The following is a 19,991-nucleotide window of genomic DNA, read 5'->3' as shown; positions in this document are numbered from 1 at the left end:
AAGGTTGGGACATATTTAGACATTTCCATTCCCCGAGTCTAATTCCAGCACCTTAAGCACAAGACCATCCTTCTGCTCTGCCACTGACTCACTGCATGACCTTCATCAAGTCATATCAGGGTGCCTCAGTTTCCCCACATGTAAAATGAGGATAATGCTCATTCACCTGTGTGTAGTGCTTGGAAATCCTCTAATGAGGATTAGTATTCAAAGGAGGTTTAAAAAACTAGATCTGTCCTGAAACCCACGGTTAAGTTCAAGATCTGCCCCCAGTGATCCTTCGGGGTCAAACTCTACCTACATGCATTTAATCTGTTTTATGCAAGCCTAGGGGTGTGACAGAAAGAGGCAGGCTTGGAATACGTAGGAAACACAAAGCAATCTTTCCCACCAGAGCTTTCCCCTTTAAGCTTTTTCTTAATTGCTGACGGCTTAACGAGACGCAATCAACAATTTCTGCACCAGCTTTTCTGTTTTTTTAAAAAAGGACATTTTATTAGAAATCAAGTTCTGGTTGTATATTTTATTTCTGAGTTTGGCCCATCCTTACTGAATAGGAAAATAAAAAGTCCCCACACATGGAAAGGTTCACACACAGCCCGTGTAGCCAGCAGCAGCTGTCAGAAAGGGTGTTCGCTTCAGCTCAAGGAGAGGCCATTAGTATGGCCTATTAGGATCTTATTTTTGTCCCTCTCCTCTTGCCGTCATGCAGCCCATCCCCTTTTAGCTGTTAAAATGTACTCTCCATGAAGATTTAAAATGAAAACTACATTCCAAAGGATCCCATCCAGATTAAGTAGCAACAATCTGCAGAAGTCACCCAACTGGTTGGGTAATTTGTATACAGGGACATTATTTCACTTGCTAATTTGCCACTTGCAGCAATGCTGCTACTATGGGCTCAGTACATCTGATCACTGGGCATCCGTATGCCATTTGCTACATGAAAGGGGAACTTGGTTGCAGTTCACTTCCAGGTCAGGATAAATGCAGAGGGGGAAGCTACAAAGCAAGATGGAGTCATTTGAAGTGTCTGTTCACGGCTTTTTATGGCCAAGCAAGCTTGAGTCGCGGCAGGAGCCGAAACATGAAGTTAGCCACTAAAGCAGTTTTCCGACAATTCAACAGGCTGCTAAGTGACATACAAATGAATAAACTAAGCCTAAATTTGACCCAAAAGTTAAATCCCAGTGATCCCCACCAAAAAAACAAGGCAATTGCAAAGTTTTAAAATGATCCTTTCTCTGCTCTGAAACTCAGTAGTAGCCAAAATGACCAACATGTCATGGGCTGCTCCTACAAATAATTGCTACCCTCACTGCCAAGTGGATTATAGAAGGAGGTTAAAATTACCACTGCCAAGTGGATTACAGAAGTGTAACCCCATTCAACACAGCAGCCTGCAAATCTGCTTGTAAGCTACAACATGTGACAAGTATCACTCATTTTTCCAACATTCATAGTTACTTTTTGTCCTTATATTAGAGCGATACCACCCCGCCCCACACACTGATCATCCAAACAATTCTATCATTTCTAGCTCCACCCCTCTGGCACTGCAAGGCTGGGTCTTTCCCACAGAAATTCAGATTGTTCCCTAAAATCTACAGCCCCTTTTCCGAGCCCCTGCTGGCTGTTCCGGGAACAGCTGGGTCACAAGAGCAGTTACAAGGAGGAACTTAAAGGGAAAAATTAAAAAATGGAACGAACAGACAAAAGCAACTAGGTTAGTGTTTTTTTTGGTAATGAAACTAGCACTAGGTCCTTTTCTATTCCCACCTGCAAGGATCAGCATATTGCTACCCAAGCGTTCTCCACTCCTTGCAAAGTCAATGTTTCAGACCTTTCATAATTCTTTCAGTGGACAGTAAAAAGCCATAACTTACATTTTGCCAATCCATTTCCAAACTGGTAACAAGAATAACTGGTTTTGAGAACAGGAAGTGACAGAAGATTATGCCTCCCCACGACCTGTATGTTTTAACTGCAATTGGGAGACAGTGAAGCCTAGGTTGCTGCTCATCTGTTGGGCTGCAGGAGCATATGCAGTGGTTTGAACTTCTGGTTGCAAAACTTGGAAATATTGCCTCTTCCTGCCAGAAACCTCTATCCCATAATGTTAAAATACAGTTAAAAAAAAGGCTAAATAATCAACATGGCAAAGTAGCACTAAACAAACACCTATTAACATGAGAGTCCACATACAGGAGTCAATGGGGGAGAACCAGGACTGAGGTAACAAATCACACACACTCAGGTAGTAGGGGATTCCACCATCTGATCAGCAGCTGCAAGAAGTCTGAATACACTGAGGGGAGAGAGGACAAGGGAAGGGACTTATGTCTGAATAGAGTTATACTAATACACAGAAATGGAGAAGCTTCAACAAATCAAACCTTGTTGCTCTTTATAAAGTACAGATGTTTTCAGCTGGACAGTAGCAGAAAGGGAGTTTTAAAAATGAAATCAGCCCAGCCTAGAGTGATTTCCATGCCCTGGATCTATAAGCCAAACAGCCTGGCCTTACAACTTCACAGCTGTGTTCTACTGGTTCTTTGCAATAACTTTGTGCTTGTCAGCATCTGCTTTTGACCTGTTTCTGGGGATGAAAAATTAGCACGATCACTTCTTTACTTAAAACTGAAAAAAGGCACTAGCTATGCCCTGCTTGCTGCAAAACTAAAAATCAACCCATCTCCTGAACTCTAGCTAGGTGTATAAGCAAGGTAAGATGGATAAGTTTAGACTAGCCTTCAGTTACTCTAGGAAGAAAACTAGCAAAATCAGTCCACATTTTGCCTCACTCCCTGGGAGCCATGAAACTTGGCTCAGGCCAAAGTACACCACCGAGGAGGGATGGGACAGGTTATAACCTCCAGGGGAACATTCTGCATATAGAGGTCCGATCCAGATAGATGTAAAAACTCATCATCCACGGAAATGTAACCCTTGTGCGGATACCACACACAAAGCAACTTGCAGCCCCGCTGCTGAGTTCAAGGCGGTGCGAGTTCAGGGCCAGGCTACTGCATCACCAGGATCATCAGCCAAGGACAAGACATTCAGTGTGGCACAAACCCATGAAGTATGAAGTCTGATATTATTGCAGGGGAAAGCTTCACAGCCCCAGATTTGTGGAACAAAGTCAAAAAGGTGCCCAAAGACAGACAGACGGGCATGCCGTTGCATGGCCAGACTATGAGAGACGTGGATGAAACGAAACAAAAAGATCCAAGTCCTAATAACCCTATGCTCCAGAAGGTTAAGACTGTGCTACATGGGTTGTGTCTAGTGACCTATGATCTCAAGACACGTTTGTTGTCTAACTTGCAACTTAAACTTACATTAAAATGTGCAAAGGGTGAAAAAAGCCAAACCAACATCAGGAGAGTCAAATAATGCTGAGAACGCTGTACAGGAACATGCAGGGTTGGGGGCTGATGGGGATTCACCTCAACTGCATTCAAGTGGAGCTAGCAGAAGGCTCAAAATATCAGCAAATTCCAGACTCAGGGAGAAGGATGGTTTTGGCCCCCTCCACCCCAGGCCCTAAACGATTATGAGATTGTGGAAGAGTTCACAGGACATCAACAGGCATAATACTGAAATAAAGGTGGGAGGAACTGATGTACACATGGTTCTGGTGTCTAGCAGATGCTCTGTTGTCCACAGAGCGCTGATGGCTTTGTCTCACCAACGCCTGGACCCTGCGGTCACATTAAACGTGATCGCAATGGTTGTCACATGATCCTTTTTGTTTTTAGTCAATTTCACACGTGGATTTTGTTTCTCTGAACACTGTTTTTTGTTGGTGGTGGCTTGCGAGTCTGTTAAACCTGGCACCCGGGAGGTGCTACTGCTCAGCTCCCTTCACCACACGGGGCAAGACCTTTTCCCTCGGCCAGGTGGCAGGTCTCCAGCTGGGCACTGTGGCTGCGGCAAAAGCCATCCTTGAGTCGGTGGCAAGGGCGCAGCTGTCACATGATGCCGTTGGTGAGGTACTGGAAGCCATCATAGAGCTTGGTGGTGATTGACCGCATGCTGCCATCCACCATCTGTTCAATGAGCATCTGCAGCTGCTCCTCCGTCATGTTCATGTGGAAACGCTCCTTCAGGTTGCGGATGGTACTGGAGCCATGGAAACAGGGCAGCTGAGAACCTAACACGTCGGGGTGGGGATGGGGACATAGGAGGAGACAAGGAGCAGAGTTAACAGCGAATTCTGGAGCAGTGGGAAGAACTTACACAGAATAGTTGAGAGTCAGAGCAGCCTGGTTTGGGAGGCACGTTTTGCAACTGCCATCTAGTAATGACAAGTAAACCTGCACAGAGGGTCCCTTTAAGGTCTTGTCTGTTCTGGGAAGTGACAGGAACATGCGTTCACAACCACAGCATTGGGCCCCATTGTCAGCTGGTGTAAAATGGAGTCGCACCATCAACTCCAATGGAGTTGCACAGACATATGCCTGCTGGGAATCTGGCCCCACTAGTTCCAACGGCACTGCAGCCATTCACAGCAGCTAGAGAGCTGGCCCTCAGTATAAGCAAGGACACACCTTTCACCCATCATCTGGGGGTGGCTAACTCGTCCAGGCTAGGGTTAACAAACCGGCTGACACAACGTTATGGTTGTGTGCTGAGTGGTGCTTAAGGTAGTTTAGTTAAAGAGCTTCTAATACAGGAAAGTAGGCAAAGCCCAAATGAAGGAACCACCCCTGTTTCTTAAGCGACCACTTTAAAGTCCCCCTTGGATCCCAACACAATACTGCTTGATCTGTAGTTGAAAGCCAGTCTCTGCCAGGTGAGGAATACCTCGGTGGATGCTTGAAACCGGTGCCCAGTGGAGGAATGTGAGTTATTCCCCACTTCCTTCCCCCACTGCACCACACAGACTTTGAACTGCAATACCCTTACACAGGCTCTTCCCAACTCACCCTGCCGTGCAACTTCAGCCAAATGCAGCGGGAGAGGGGAGGGAGGGAGGAAGAGCTGCTGATTCAGTGCGAGGGTTACCAGCTAGGTATTCTGTATGTGTGCAGCATCCTTGCTTGGTGCTGGAGGATTTTACAGTCTGGGCTATTGGACTGCAAAGGAAGTGTTGAACCACACTAGCAACAAATCATTTGGAAATGGTCCAACAAGGCTGCTGCTACCTGTGCTCTAGCCTGAGCGGCCAGACAGGCGTGCAGAGGTCCACGTGCAAGAGCTGATGAATGAGGTTTAACTCTCCCCGTAACTGGGCGTGTGTGGAGGTAAACGGTGTTTTTAATGTACTGGGGTTGTAACTATGTTTGAGGACTCCAGGGGGCCAGACTACGTGGTCATAATGATCCTTTCTGGCCTTAACCTTTATGAATCTATGAACTGCTTCAAGCCTGGTTACATGCCGCAGGGAGAGCTGCGAACTAACTAGGAGTAAGAGACTGCAACACAATGCAGAGAGAGGGCACTGTGTAGACATCATCAAAACACTGACATTAATATCGAGGAAAACAATTACCGTATATACTCGTTCATAAGCTGAATATTTTTGGTAAAAAAAGTGACGCATCAAAGAGTGGGGATCGGCTTATAAACGGGTCTACACCAAATGTGATGATTTTAAACTCTATGAAATCATTGAATCGAATATCTAATACATGGTCGTTTTGTTTACCTGGAGCATCTGCAGGCACGGAGCCCCTCAGTTCCCTGTGGCCGCGGCTCGCCGTTCCCAGCCATTGGGAGTTGCGGGATGTGCGTTCGCAGCTCTCATTGGCTGGGAATGGTAAACCGCGGCCACAGGGAGCTGAGGGACTCCGTGCCTGTGAACACTCCAGGTAAACAAAACGTCCCAACCCGCCAGCGGCTTACCCTGATGGGCCAGGAGCCGAAGTTTGCCACCCCCTGAAATATAGGGTCGGCTTATGAAAAGGTCATTCAGTTTTTACTATTTTTACCTATCCATCTTGGGGTGTCGGCTTATAAACGAATGGGCTAATGAATGAGTATATACGGTAAATAGATTAACACTGGTTATTGCCCTCTGTGTAATTTTAAAGGGGAACAGACCCAATTCACTTACAGCTAGGTGCAACCTTACACTGTGCCATGGTATAAAATTGGATGGTTATTTCCACTCCTCTAACTTAGGTAGCTAAGTGTGTTATAGTATAGTAGGGAAATAAAGTTACAATATCTACAACATTTTTGATTTCCTTTTCCCTCTGCTCTTATGACCAGGCTGGCAACAGAACCCAGATTCCCAATACTCTCTGCTCTAACCATTAGACGACCTGACCATAGGATCCCAGCTGCAAAGCTGTAGTTTGGTGATGCAACCCCTGAATGCTTGCGTTAGGGACAGTTTCCCTGGCCCTGTAAGGGGAATGTAGTGAATATAATTCTGCTGCAGTGAGGTTGATAAAGTGGAACATTTATCAGACTAAGATCTCAGCTGTCCCAGCCAACGCCTACCCCATCCCACGCAACTGGGGCTGCTCTAACCTGCCACTGTGCTCGGACCTTGCCTGGTGCATGCAAGAAAAAGCAAAGCCCCATGGCAGGTTTGAACATGCACAGCTAGATGGAGGGCAGGCAGCAGTGCCACCCCCGTCCTTGCACAGAGGTTCCCCTCATGAGGATTGGGTGGGGGGAGCTCGGAGTGCCAGTCCCCGTACATATGCTACTAGTTGGGGAGCACTGGGCTGCTAGCCCCTTTAAGATCTCATACAATAGAAAACTTATCTGTGAATGTTCTATTCTGCTTCCTGACACTCACAGATGACCTGCGCTACCGTATGGACCTGGCTCTGCTGACTTTCTCCGTAACATCTCTGGCAATCTAGAGGACAAACTGACACACACTCAGTTATTGGCTTGCTTCTCTCCACACTTCAAGTGTCCGCAGGAGCATTATGATTGGCAAACAATTTTCCCCATGGCAGGCAACGTTGCAAATTACATTTTAAATAAAGGAGTCAAGATCAGCAAGCTAGATGCCTGCTCTTCAGAAGCTCGGTCCTGCCAAACCTATTTATCTTTCCATAGAACCCACACACACACACAGTAGTTAAATAGGAGTTAGACGACATACACAGAATGAGATAGGATCAAAGCATGCTACAGTTTCCCAGCATTAGCAATTTGACTGAATGCTTAGTTCTATGCAATGCTTTCAGGAGTGTCATGATAATTCTCCTCTAGTTCTTTTCCTCACAGGAGTTTAAAGAGCTTTCTATACTCTAATCCCCACAACGCCTTCAGAGAGGCAGGGATCCCACTTAAGGGAAAATTTAAGTCACAGCACTTGCTGCTCCCATTGACCTAAGCTGGACTCACAGGTGCTGCTCAGCACTTCTGAAAATCAGGCCCCTAAATGACTCTTTCAAAGTCACGCAGAGTGAGTGGGAGAGCGGAGAACAGAATCCAGGTGACCTGAGTCGCAATCCCCTGCTCTCACCATTACACAAAACCTCCTCCATCCATCTTTTATATTCAAATCGCTACAATTCAAATGGTCTTATGCGGATGCATCATGCAGCCGATGTGGATCTTGCACGAAGATCCCAGAGACTAATATCGTCAGAACTGCCAGATTTTCATGTGGTGTTTCATGTCCGTCTTCTGTTTGGGAACACTTGCCCAATGCTGCGCAATGAAAAGAAAGACCATCTGGAGGGCAGAGACAGGGAGCAAAATTGTGCATCTAGTCATAGCTGTCTCCCCTTTCCCAGCACAGGTGTGTGAAATGCCCATATGTATCCTGTCAAGTGTAAGAGCAGGTTGGAGCCATGAGGCTGGAAAGCAGTGCCATACCTTGCTGCATTATCTCCACAATCTGGACGACTTTATCCATGTGCTTTCGGGCAGCGATGAGGCCTTGCAGCATCAGCATCTTGTAGTAGTTAAACATATCACCATCCAGACCGCCCATGACCTGGAAAGCAGATCAGACAGTGAGCACGGGTTCTAGTGACATGCCAAAAGCGTTCCGTAGAGAGGAAATTCCAACAGCAGCCCTGCCAGCAAAGACAGCTGGAAAAGCACACCAGGAATTATTTAAAAGGCACATTTATTTGAAGGATCTAATTTTATGGTAAGACTTTGCTCTTCTATATCAACTTTCTTCCTAGGATCTGAGAGTTCTTTAGGAATAAGAATTAACTCTTCTATAATGCCCCTCATTTGAATACTTTGCAGAAATCAATTACAATTCTCATAACTACTCTTCACCAAGAAATAGGGATCATCCCTCTTGTACAAATGGGGAAACTGATACACAGAGAAGAAGGGATTTGTCCAAGATCACAGAGAAAGTGTGTATGGAAGAGAACCCAAGAGTCTGGTGTGCCCGTCCCCTGCTCTAATCACTAGACCACACTCCCTTCCAAATCTGGGAACAGAACTCAGGTTTCCTGGCTCCTGATCTTGTGCCCCAAACCACAAGACCCTTTCCCTTCCTGGCAGAATTTAGCTATAGCTCACTTACATCAACGAACTCCGACGTGAGCTTGAAGGCAGACGTCTCGAAGCCAAGGTTCCTGGGGGAACTGGAGAGAATGAACCCAAAATCTATATGGATGATGTGTCCATCTGCATCCAGCAATATATTGCCATTGTGCCTTGAAGGGGAAAGAGAACGAGAGAGAAAACTGTCAACAAGCTCATATTTCAGACGCCATCTCCCTCCCAGTCACTTGGAGCCGGAGAACCACGCACCCACAGAGTAAAGAGCTATGAAGTCCTCACCAAATGCGGAGGAGCAACTGCTTGAGCACTGACAAAGCAAATAGGTACTGGCTTCAGTTTAAGCCAGCAGCATCTCCTGTTAATGCCAAGTGCACACGGGGCTGCAAATTTTCTCTGCTTGCCTCTTTTCTCTGCCTCTTGTACAACACTACCAAAAAATAACATTTTAACTAGGTACACATATGAGGGTTTATTGCTTACAAAACAGCCCTGCAATTACACAGCAAATGCTCCAAGCAGCATGGCTTCAACACAAACGAACTCCCACTACTCAAATTTCAGGTTCCCCTATGGTCATATACCAGCCACTTCCCACTGTTCTGATTCCCAAGCAAGCACCATGAGAGGATGCCTCTGCTCTCAGGGATTCCCTGCTGGTGGGGAAGACACGGAATGAGGTAAGTGGCATCTTGAGTAATGGATGCAATTTTGGAAACCTTACTACCCCCTTTGGGGGGTTTAATACACTTCTCTAAGGGGCAAGCCTCAAGACAGCAATTCCCTGATTGCCGCCCCCCAGTGGTTGGTCCCAAGGCCCGGTGGGCAAGGAAATTCTGTGTGCTCAGACTACAGCCTCTTCACTCCAACACACAGGGCCCACCTGTCTTTGACCTGTAGCAGATAGCACACCAGGCAGTATCCAGCACAGCTCTGCACAAAATTCCTCTGGGCCGTCAGAAATGCTTCGGTCGTGTAGTTGCCATGCTCCTGGAGGAAGTAGTCCAGCAGCGAGAGCTGGGATTGTTTCTTGACTTGGTGGATGGACACTGCGTTGACGACTGGCTCGATCATGCCGCTGTCTGCAGAGATGACGAGGATTTTGTATGGCTTGATCCACAAGGGCACGCGTTCCTGCTCCCAAATAGACTGAAAGAGAAAGAGATTTGTGAGTCAAACGCACCAATGGGCTGCGTTTACGGACCCACAGCACTAGTGGGAGGGGTCTTGCTCTTTCCTACCTGCAGTTGTTTAAGGACCTGGAATGCTAGCAACTCTTGCCTGAGGTCATCTCCGCATTTGACAATCACCGAGAGGAGGCGCCAGTTTGGAAGATGGCCATAAGGGGAGCCTTCCCTGATCCGCCTGTGGGGAAATCACGAAGAGTTAAAGAGAGAGGAGAGCCTCTGCCTCCTTCAGGGCATCTCTGGAAAGAGCCTAGCACAACAGCATAGTAACAAGACAGCAGCTATAAGGCAGTACCAAGAGATGGATTTTGATTCAAGAATTTCTAGACTCAGGATGTTTCTCTTTCACTGCTAGCATGTGCTTAAATGCTTTGCTAAACAGGGATAGTCTTCAGTATTTTGTTGACTCGGGGCTTTAGGACTGTCAGTTCTTGGAGCCGGGACAGTCGTTTATTATGTTTATACAGCATTGACAAAAGTGCCATAGATAAGTGTTAAACAAGCAGAGAAGATGCCAAACTGTACAGCAGGAGGAATTAAGCAGCACTGGAAGGAAATAAGGCCCTTTTCTATCACTTCCCCTCCCATCCACAATCGTACCCCCTCCAAAAGAATAAGCCAAGCACCAAACTTGCGGGACTCAGAGCACCCTGGAACACAGAGCCTAAATCAATCACTGCTGTGTATGGAGACCTTTTGTTTTGGAAATATTGAATCTGAGTCAATATTTGCTCCCTAAAGGCAATCGGTGCCCAAAGCCGAGGCTCCACATTTACTTACAGAGCAAATCAGCACAGGCAGCCACAAGGGAAGCTATTCCACAGAGACGAAGCTGGGATTTCAACACGGACCTATTACAGGAATGGGGGCAATTCAGCTTTCCATTGTACCCCACCTCCTTCACTCATACCTGACTTTCTCCTGCCAGGGCTCCTTCAGGGCAACAGCAGATGGATCCTCAGGGTCTCTCCTGAAAGCTGTCGGGGTGTGTGCAAGCTGCTCCGAGAGGCGCCGTCTAGAAAGTAAAGTCATTAAAAACGCAAGTCTGCTTTCCCCAAAAGAGAGGTTTCAGTGACAATCCAATGCCATCATACACACGTTAGCCCAAAGCACTTACAAAATTTGTATTGTCAGGGATCACGTCACCCATCACTGACCTGCAAACCCCATTTTGGAGTGGAACATAACAGCTGTGTAGGGTTGTTGCACTGTTAAACAGCTTAAGGTAGGGGATGAAGAAAAATGCTGTATCTAACGGAAACAGCAGAGGTTGATTTTCCATGGGCTGAATTTACTCCTTCAAATTAGGAAAATAGCGCTTACACCACTAAGTCTTTGGGACCACACATGGGCAGAACCGCAGTCTTCAGTCTCATTCAAGTGAGTCAATTTTCAGCAACGCTGCAACCCCTAAAGCGAGCTAAGAGGCTGCTCTCTCAAAAGAAGAACTCCATCAATTCCAGCTCTTGTAGTACTTCATGTTTCCCTTGGAGATTGTGCATTCAAGTACTGACCTTGCCTAAGCCTATTTAGCTTCCGAGATCTCAGATCTGTTGTAACATGCATGCTCACGCCACACGTATATCACCAAATGGCTACTAACTGGTCAGTTGACTCACCTGATGAAGAATTGACCTTTTGACTTTGGTCTTGCTCCTAGTTTTCAAAGATACTCAGACCTGACACTGAGCTTTGCTTAAGTGAAAGAGAACCCACTACTCAGCTAATAAGTGCATCTCTTTAGAAGAGGCTTTGGAATTAATTCATACTGCACATCCCATTACACCCAGCCACTACTCAGCCCACACCTGCCTCCAGTCCAGGAACATACAGGGCACCTGATGCTCAGGCCTAGTGAGAAAGATGAGTACTGACTAATGGGCTTTTTCACCAGAGATTTTAATGGAGATACCTGGTGTTACTCTTCCCCACCCAACACAAAGGCTTGTTTTAAAATAAAGACAGTGAAACCCATCTTCAGCTCTGCGGTCTTTACAGTAAGGGAAATCTCCCACCCACAACGTAAGCTCACTGTTACCTAATATCACCAGCTGCTATGAACACAGGCTCTTTGCTCTCTTGGCTGGTGATGCTGTCCACGGAGAACTGGGAAATATTGTCACAGCTGTTGGTGTGCATCTCTGGAAGCTGGAAAGAGACACAAGACTGAGTTACAGACTAGAAAGTCTCAGTGTTCTCCTTAGTGCAAAATGATAAAATGTTATATTTATAAACCTTTCAGTCCAAAGGATCCATTAATCATGTTCAGAGCCACTGAAATGCAGCCACTTCTAGGATGAAGGAGGTGAGCTTACACACTGTCCAACAGCAGGGCGAACCCTGGCTATGAGAAGCGTCCCATTGGACCTACTAGCCATGCAGAGCAGACAGGCCCAATTTTTAAGGTCTCATCCAAAAGAGAAGAACAGGCACAGAGTGAACTGCACAGCACTCGATTATCTACCTTGGTGGGATGAATGACTGAGTCTCTCCTGCCAAGATTTCAATCCGGGGCTCCAGGCAGGCTTGCTATTTTGATCTCCAAGCCACGGCATTTTAATGTGTTAGGATGCAGATTTCACATTGCAGTTTACACTCAGTGCCTGGGATGTGCTGCATTGTACGAACGCTTTCAGTGCCCAAGAGGCTGCTCACAAGAGAAATTCTCTTGCACACATCTTTCCTTTACAAGCCAGGCAGCTACTCCTACCACGATCACGGTTGGGAAGCCCCTTGTTCACCAACTATCTCTAGAATGCTGCCGAGCTGCAGCTAGCTCAGTGCTCTCTCACTGCGGGACATGCCAAAAGGGAAGGAGTAAGACATTACAGACAAAGCTGTAGAGGCATCATGCTGAGCATGGCAAAGAGGCAAACCCTTGTGCATTCCACTCAAGCGACTCCGCTCTGGCTGCTCTCAGTGTTGGTAGCATATTCCACAGAGAACAGCATCCAGGCCTCCTTGGCTGCAAGGAGTCACCAAAACAGGAGCCGGCTGAGATGGGGAGGTCCCTCTGAGAACAGACTGCACCATATGTCCCCTCTTCCTTACAACAGGGAACACAGTTCTATGGCTGGGACTCATTTTCCCCATTGGGTTTCTAGTCTTAGTGACGGGGAGTTTGGCTGCCTCACCTCCACCTGCAGTTCCCCAATATCATCCACAGACCAGGCTTCATCATCGTTGTCATAGTTGGGAACAGTTGTGAAGCTGCTGGCCCTCTGCTCATGAGTGATCCCACATTCTGGCAGGTTCTCCACAGACCTCGTGGTCCGGATGCGGTTCTCTGGGATCCGGGCTGGCACATTAGTGGTGTCAAAATTTTCACATTCAAGTACTTCAACGTAGATTAAATAGGGAGCCTGAGGGAAGCGGAAACAAATGTCACTGACACAGGGCTACACAACTTACACTGGCCAGGGTTTGAGTCCTTCATTTCTCTCTTGCTTTGCAGTTCACTTTTAACACTGGCCAGTATCTAGCCGTTCCATCATCAAACCACCCTGAACATTAATCAATCTACCTGCTCTCTCATCTGATCCTTAGATTGGTCCCTGTTCCTCAGTCTTGGTCCAGGACTAGGGCTCATACTTGCTACCATAATCCTGTGACTAATAATAATCGCTGTCTTCCAAATACACTGGGGATCAGCTAAATCTTTTTACAAATGGGAAAACAGAGGTTTGTGTGTCACAGACCAAGTTAGTGCCACATTTGGGAGTTCCTGACTCTGAGTCCTAGATCCTGCTGCTCTCTCCAAAATTTTCAGGGGTACCATGACTGGTAGGTGATTAAAGTATGTAACTAATAAATATACCTTTAATTTACATTCCAGATGAAGAAGGAATGAAGGAAGGGGTTTATAGTCATTTGTATTGATACTGAAAATCAGAGGATCTAATAAAATAATATCGCAATATCTTAAAGCCAGAAGTATCTCAGCTTGTTTAATGCACAAGGACATGTGCTCAGAGTAAGGTAAATGGAACAAGGCCAGCTTAGGGTCAAATGCTAATTACCCTGAGTAGCACCAAAGTGCATATTTTACTCTGATGTTTAAGAGACATCAGTAACATTCACATCAATGCAAAACTAACTTACAATCACCAGAAGAAAAAACGTTGAGCTTGGAGGGCTCAATCCTGCAAGGTACTGAGCATTTTGGCACTGATCTCGCAAAGCACATCGGTACACGCTTAACTTGAAGCATGTGAGTAGTGTCACTGGAGTTAATGGGAGCACTTGTGTGCTTAAGATCAGGGCCAGAGAGCTCAAAGCCATGCAGAAACAACCCGTTAAAAGAGTAGCCTTGTATTCTGCCCCAGATGCCAGTAGCTCACATATAACCCAGGTAAGAATGTTACCCTAATATTTTTGGTCGATTTTTCTGACATTATTGGGCTGGATTTTCAGATGCTGAATGCCTGCAGGTCCCATTTATTTCCACAGGAGTTATGCTGCTCAGCACCTTTGAAATCCAGTCCTTATCACACAGCACTGAAACCACACGCCACCATTAAACTTGGCCCTTTTTCTGAAGGGCTGTTGCTAGGGTTTGAAAGTGGCCAAGAGGGACATGAATCCAGGAACATTTCAAACCCAACATTAGAAAGCTTTGGGGGAAACTTCCTCTCGCTCAAGCCTTCTCTGGACTCTCCCCTCCCAGCTACCCTTGCATGGACTCCTCTTCCTATGTCTCTTGAGTCCTTGACCTTCTCAAGTGATGCAGCCCAGAGAACGACAGCAGGGAAGCCTGCTATGTGCAGCTCTACCTGCTACATCTCTGTACCATATGGTGACGACAGACCCTGCCAGGTGAATCTTATTTATGACTGGTTAAGAGAAGGTGAATTATTATTTATTTAGCTTAATATCCAGAAGATGCAGTGAGCTACGTTCTTAATGTTGGGTTCTCTGAAATCAGCTTTTAAGGGAAGTGCTAATCTTACAATGCTTCAAGAGAACTAATCTTCCTTGCTCGGCCACTCTTACCTTGTCCTTGGAGTTGAGCACCACCGCCTGCGTGTGGGGCACCCGCACCACATGATGGTCAAAGCCAGCTGTGGGAAGCCAGATGCGTGCCGGAAGCTTATGGTTAAGTAAAGACAGCTCCGAGATAAGACGCTGAGTCTTCTGCTCTTTGGTGGGCAAAATGGCTAGTCTCTTTCCAATGGCCATCAGGGATTTGATGAATTCTCTCTCTGGGGCAAGTCTGACAGGCTAAAATGTTTTAAGGAAGTGGGAGAAGAGAGTTACAAGGCAACAGTTGTGTGCGTAAGAACCCACAGTTCTACAATTAGGAGTCAGTCTGAAATTGTTGGGATAAACTGCACATGGAAGAGAAGCTTCTACTACCTGTCTGATGCTCTTGTGAATATAAGGAGTAGGTGATCATCTGTAAAACAGGACACCAAAAAAGTATGTATACTGAACACAAAAACCTCCCTAGAGCATTTCACTCACCTTGAAACTGGCCATTTCCACTGGGATAAAAATCTTCACACCACAATCCCATTGTGGTGCTGACTTAACATGGTTATTTTTGTTCACTCACTCATCTATCTGTGCAACACCACACGTCTGGCAACAGTGTAAAGTCTCTACTCCTAGAGAGCCATTAGAGGGAGCCCAGATCTTTTTCTCTAATTCTACCAGCCTCACACAGTTACTTTGTCAAGGTTGGGTTGTTTTTTTAAGTCAAAATCTGGGGAATATTTCTCAGAATTCTGACCATTTTATGGTGGGATTAAACCTCAAGCTTAAAGTGCAGCTTAAACCTTTTAACCATTAACATATTTGTGAATGTGGCTGCTGTATTTTACAGGTTAAACACTGTTCTACTCATTTTGAGCAGCAGAACTGTAACTTGAAATGGCAGAAGTTTATAGTTGAATTTTGCCATTAAAGACAAAGAATTAAAAGCTGTGAAGTGCCCCCATCACCGATCATGCTAGAAATGCACATGCAAAAGCTATGTAGCATGGGCAAAGAGAGCAAAGGAAAAATTATTTATAACAGAACACCTATGAAAGACTAAGTGAAGTTGGTAAAAAAGAAAAGTAGCCATCTAGTTAACATTAATGTCCTTTTCCATCCTCTGTAAGAGCAGAGGGGTTTAGTTTTTGTCTGTAGTCCACATCAAAAAGCTTCCATGCTTCAATGTAAGTGTAGCACCTGACTCTATAAAGCAGTCAATAGTCACCCTCCTGAAGACAGCAGCTTTCCCTCACTAAGCTACGCTGGCTAAGAAAGCGTAGGTGTCCTTGCGATAGGAGGAAATGTTTGCATAGCATCCACGGCAGCATGATCAATTGCAACCACCAGCCATAGAATGAATGTTTAAAAACCCTGCGCCATCCGATGTTCGGTCCTTTAGCATACACACATCTGAACTACATCATGTAGCTCCCATCTTCTATTTTAACAATCCCCATCCACAGTAGAACCGCCCTGTCTGTATGTTACCTTTCAGACTGGCATCCTGATTTCATTGTCCACTATACAGAAACTACCTCTCCACACTTCTGATAACTCAGTTCCTTCTTGTTCCTGACCACCACACTGATGTTAACATACTCACTGCAGGGCTAGCTGCAAACTGGTTAAAAACAAATATTCTGACCCTCCAGAAGTATCCATGACACTGAACCCATCCACTTTTCCCACAGAATCTTCTGGGCTCTTTCAACCAAAACCCCAAAATGCTGCAATTGCTTATTATGATTATTGCTCCTGTTTTAAAGTTTGTTGTGCCTCATGGCTCAAGTCAATTTTCATCTTTGGTGTGTGTGCATCTGATAATTTCACATACAAAAATCAAGCAGCATAATTTATGGATATTGAAACTTTCATGCATTGCACACGCTACTGAGATATTCAATAAAGCCTAGTTACTGCAATAGTGATTTATGATTGTGTCCAATAGGATAATTAATGAATGGAACTCAGAGGCATAAACATAACAGCAAGCCAAGAGTGAAACCCTGCTTTCCTCAAGGGGACTGTCCAAATCTTGATCTGCTAGGAAGAGAGCACTGGTACATACATCTAGGGCAACGCACAATTCAGCTCATCACTTCAACATCCTATATTCTCTTGGTTTTTAACTGTTTAATGGTTTAATACTTCTCATTCATACGTTTCTCCTTGACAACATGCTTCGTAAACATTAACCAATTAAGCTCCCCAGCCCCTCAAGTGAGCTAATGCTTGGCACTTAAATCACTTTTTATCTATAGCTCAAAGCATTTACAAAGTTACATATCATCATCCCTGTTTTAGGAAGAGGGAAGCAGAGTGAGAGAAGGGAAGTGACTTGCACAAAGATACTGTCAGACAGGAGTAGAACTCAGAAGTTCTAGGCTCTCACTAGAAGAGCTCCACATAAGCCTGAAAGCTTGTCTCTCTTGCCAACAGAAGTAGGTCCAATAAAAGATATTACCTCCCCAACCTTGTCTCTCTAATGTCCTGAGTCCAACACAACACTGCATAGACATTTCCTGGAAGTTTGTCTGGATTATGTACCTCTGGAGACACCTCAGGCCCTCTACTCCTCCAGTCAGTCGTGAACTGCCAGAAAATGGCCTCCCTATTGTTTATTGTTGCTAAGTTCCTGCGTGCCAAGCAGCTCATTGAGATATACTTTGTTCTTCTGCTGAGGTGCCAACACAGTACGGAAAATTAATCTCCACCTTGAGTCCTGTTACAGAGGCCATTTTGGAAAATGTAAACACCCAGTTGGATCCACAGTCACTGACCTTGAATGGTACCAGCAACCTTAAGCTATGTCTCTATATAACAGACACTGAACCCCAGAAAGGTCCGACAGATTGAATTAAGCCAATGCAGACCTGCATTTCAGCATTAGAAAATTAACAGTAAGCTTACCTTACATGGGATCATGACATTAAACTAACTTCTGAGGCCAAGCAGAGAGAGGTGGAAGTGAAACCTTATTCCTTCATTCAGGTTCTCAGCATAGTTAAGTATCACTCTAGCACTCTCTGGGCCAATATAAACACTTACTTGATACTACAGCACCACATTTAACTGGTGATGTTTTAAAATCACTCCGTCCCCTAAAAAAAACAACTAAGTTAAACCATGACATTTTAGGTCTGGATGCTGCTGAATAACTTACTCCGATTATGAACACAGCCCAGATAACTGGCATCCTAAGGTCACTCAGTACACTATCTTGCAGGGATCAGAACAAGGCATTTGCTATGCTCAGGTGGTGTGTGTGTGAGGGTGGGAGCGTGATTTTGGTTTGATCTGGAGCAAGCCCTGTGGTCTGCTCAGGAGTTAGGATGAGTGGTTTGGGGAGCAGTGCTTGGGTCACCTTCTCCAGCAACTGTCCTCTCATAAGCATGTGCCTTTCCTATGGAATCGTAGGTCATTTTCATCTTTAATTTCACATAAGTATTATCTACTCCAGCCTCTCAGCCGGCACAGAAGGCTGACCGTTCCCCAGGGCTTTTGCCCAGTTTAGTTTTCGTGTCCCAAGCAGTGAGGGTCTCCCCACTTCCCTTTGGGGCACCTGGCACTGGCCACTGTTAGAAGACAGGATACTGGGCTAGATGGACCTTTGGTCTGACCCAGTATGGCCTTTCTTATGTTCCACAATCTAAGAGATCTTATTGTCAAAAAGCATCTCCTGACGTTCAATCTATATTTTCCTTGTCTCCAATATCATCCCCATCCTGTCCACTGTAAGCAATTCCTCTCTCGCGCTGCTTGGCATGTGTATTAAAACATTTGTAGATTGCTATGCTCCCACTTAGCCAGGCTACACGGACTTCACGCTTAGTCTTTCCTCAATTCAATCCCCCTCCTGTCTCCCTCACCACATTTCTTTGCTTTTTTCTGAGCTCCCTTCAGTTTATATCTTTCTGGTGCCAGAAATTAGCAACACCACAGGTGCTGTCTCGGAGCAATACACAGCAGAATCTCATTTATATCCGGTTTCTCAGCATCTCTTACATGTTCTTTCACTTCCACTACTAAACTGGTAGAGACTCTTACCTGATGCACTGAAAGCTAGACAATAGTTAAAGACGGTGTGTAGCACAAGAAGCAGGCTGTAGGTCTTTACAGAAACAGAGCAATGATGCATAGACTAGAACGGATGTTCTACAGGGCATCTAGACTCTTCCAGCTAACTGTACGCTGCCACTGGGTTTCAAGATTAAAAGTGTTAATTATGAGGAATACCACATATCTCATACATGTGCATGTGTATAAAAACCTAAGCAATTTAGCTAGGCACAGGTGTCTGCAGCTGGTTTATAAATAGGACATAAATGTTTGCAGAGTCTGATTGGCTACAATAAAAGTCTGCCATGTTCAAGCATGACATGAATAACCATGGTTAGTGAAGCCTGAAGAATAGATTTCTCTCCTGAGGGAAAAAGGCAGAAGCCAACACCACACAGAGTCCCTTCAGGTTACAGAACAGGCATTTAAATTGTAAGTGGATCTCACACGCTTTAGGCAACATTGATGTGAGAACTATAAAACTGAAATCACTGATATGAAGGTAACAACTATCGCTATAAAATATAGATTTTTTTTTGCTCTTCTACTGCCCCTTCTATCCAAGGGTCTGAAGGCATTTTACAAACATTAAACCTTCCCAACAACCCTCTGGAGGTATTTAAGTATTTGTGACGTTGCACTCCATATGCTTTAAGGAAGTATGCTATGAATATGACATAACTGGAATATGCTTTAAGCTAAATAACCCTTGTATGGTGTCATGAAAAAACTTCACTGTATTTTCCACTGAATGCATCCGATGAAGTGAGCTGTAGCTCACGAAAGTTTATGCTCAAATAAATTTGTTAGTCTCTAAGGTGCCACAAGTCCTCCTCTTCTTTTTATTAAAAAACTTGTAATCTACTAAGTGTGTTCATCCCATTTGTTTGCATGTACTATTTCTATATCTAGAGTTAGGAGAATAAGATATAAACTTGGGTCACTGATGTAAACGTATTAAGTGGAGGCCATTAAGGGTGCTCCAGAAACAATCAGTTGTAAATGGCCCTAATTACTTGAAAGACTTCCTGTGTACAGTTGGGCCAGCCCATGGGGAATGGAGACTAGGGGTCTTACAGTGACATGTGACCATGTCACCTGTAAATGAAATCCATCTTAAATCTGGTACTTTTCCATTTAGAAGGAGGGGTGGGGACCCAGAGAGACAAAAGATTCCCGCCTTACGCCAAAGCTATAAAAGGGGGTGGAGAAGGACAAAGGTGGCAGCCAGTCATGATAAATCCCCTGCTTACCACTTGAGATGTCTGCTGGATCTAACAAAGACTGTACCGGGGAAAGGATTGGGCCCAGACTAGGAAG

General features: G+C 45.3%; 1 protein-coding gene across 8 annotated transcripts in view; it reads right to left on the bottom strand.

The window, feature by feature from the left end:
* Positions 1 to 466: 466 nt before the first annotated feature.
* Positions 467 to 19,991, bottom strand: part of PI4KB (phosphatidylinositol 4-kinase beta) — a 59,242-nt gene continuing 39,717 nt past the window's right edge. For 3 of the 8 annotated variants that reach the window (XM_073323376.2, XM_073323377.2, XM_073323378.2), the window contains 9 exons: positions 14,628 to 14,855; positions 12,770 to 12,997; positions 11,674 to 11,783; positions 10,546 to 10,650; positions 9,690 to 9,813; positions 9,332 to 9,597; positions 8,471 to 8,603; positions 7,798 to 7,918; positions 467 to 4,159 (listed from right to left, as the gene is read on the bottom strand). In XM_073323376.2, the coding sequence (XP_073179477.1) occupies positions 3,978 to 4,159; positions 7,798 to 7,918; positions 8,471 to 8,603; positions 9,332 to 9,597; positions 9,690 to 9,813; positions 10,546 to 10,650; positions 11,674 to 11,783; positions 12,770 to 12,997; positions 14,628 to 14,855 (1,497 nt within the window). In that variant the 3' untranslated portion in view covers positions 467 to 3,977. Of the gene's footprint in view, positions 4,160 to 5,802; positions 6,836 to 7,797; positions 7,919 to 8,470; positions 8,604 to 9,331; positions 9,598 to 9,689; positions 9,814 to 10,545; positions 10,651 to 11,673; positions 11,784 to 12,769; positions 12,998 to 14,627; positions 14,856 to 14,990; positions 18,201 to 19,991 lie in introns of those variants that run through there. The other 5 variants (XM_073323379.2, XM_073323381.2, XM_073323382.2 and 2 more) reach the window with 3 other exon arrangements.

Source organism: Lepidochelys kempii, chromosome 24 (assembly GCF_965140285.1).
Source record: "Lepidochelys kempii isolate rLepKem1 chromosome 24, rLepKem1.hap1, whole genome shotgun sequence".
NCBI lineage: Eukaryota > Metazoa > Chordata > Testudines > Cheloniidae > Lepidochelys > Lepidochelys kempii.
The sequence above is the reverse complement of the archived record's forward strand: the minus strand, read 5'-3'. Positions and strand labels throughout refer to the sequence as shown.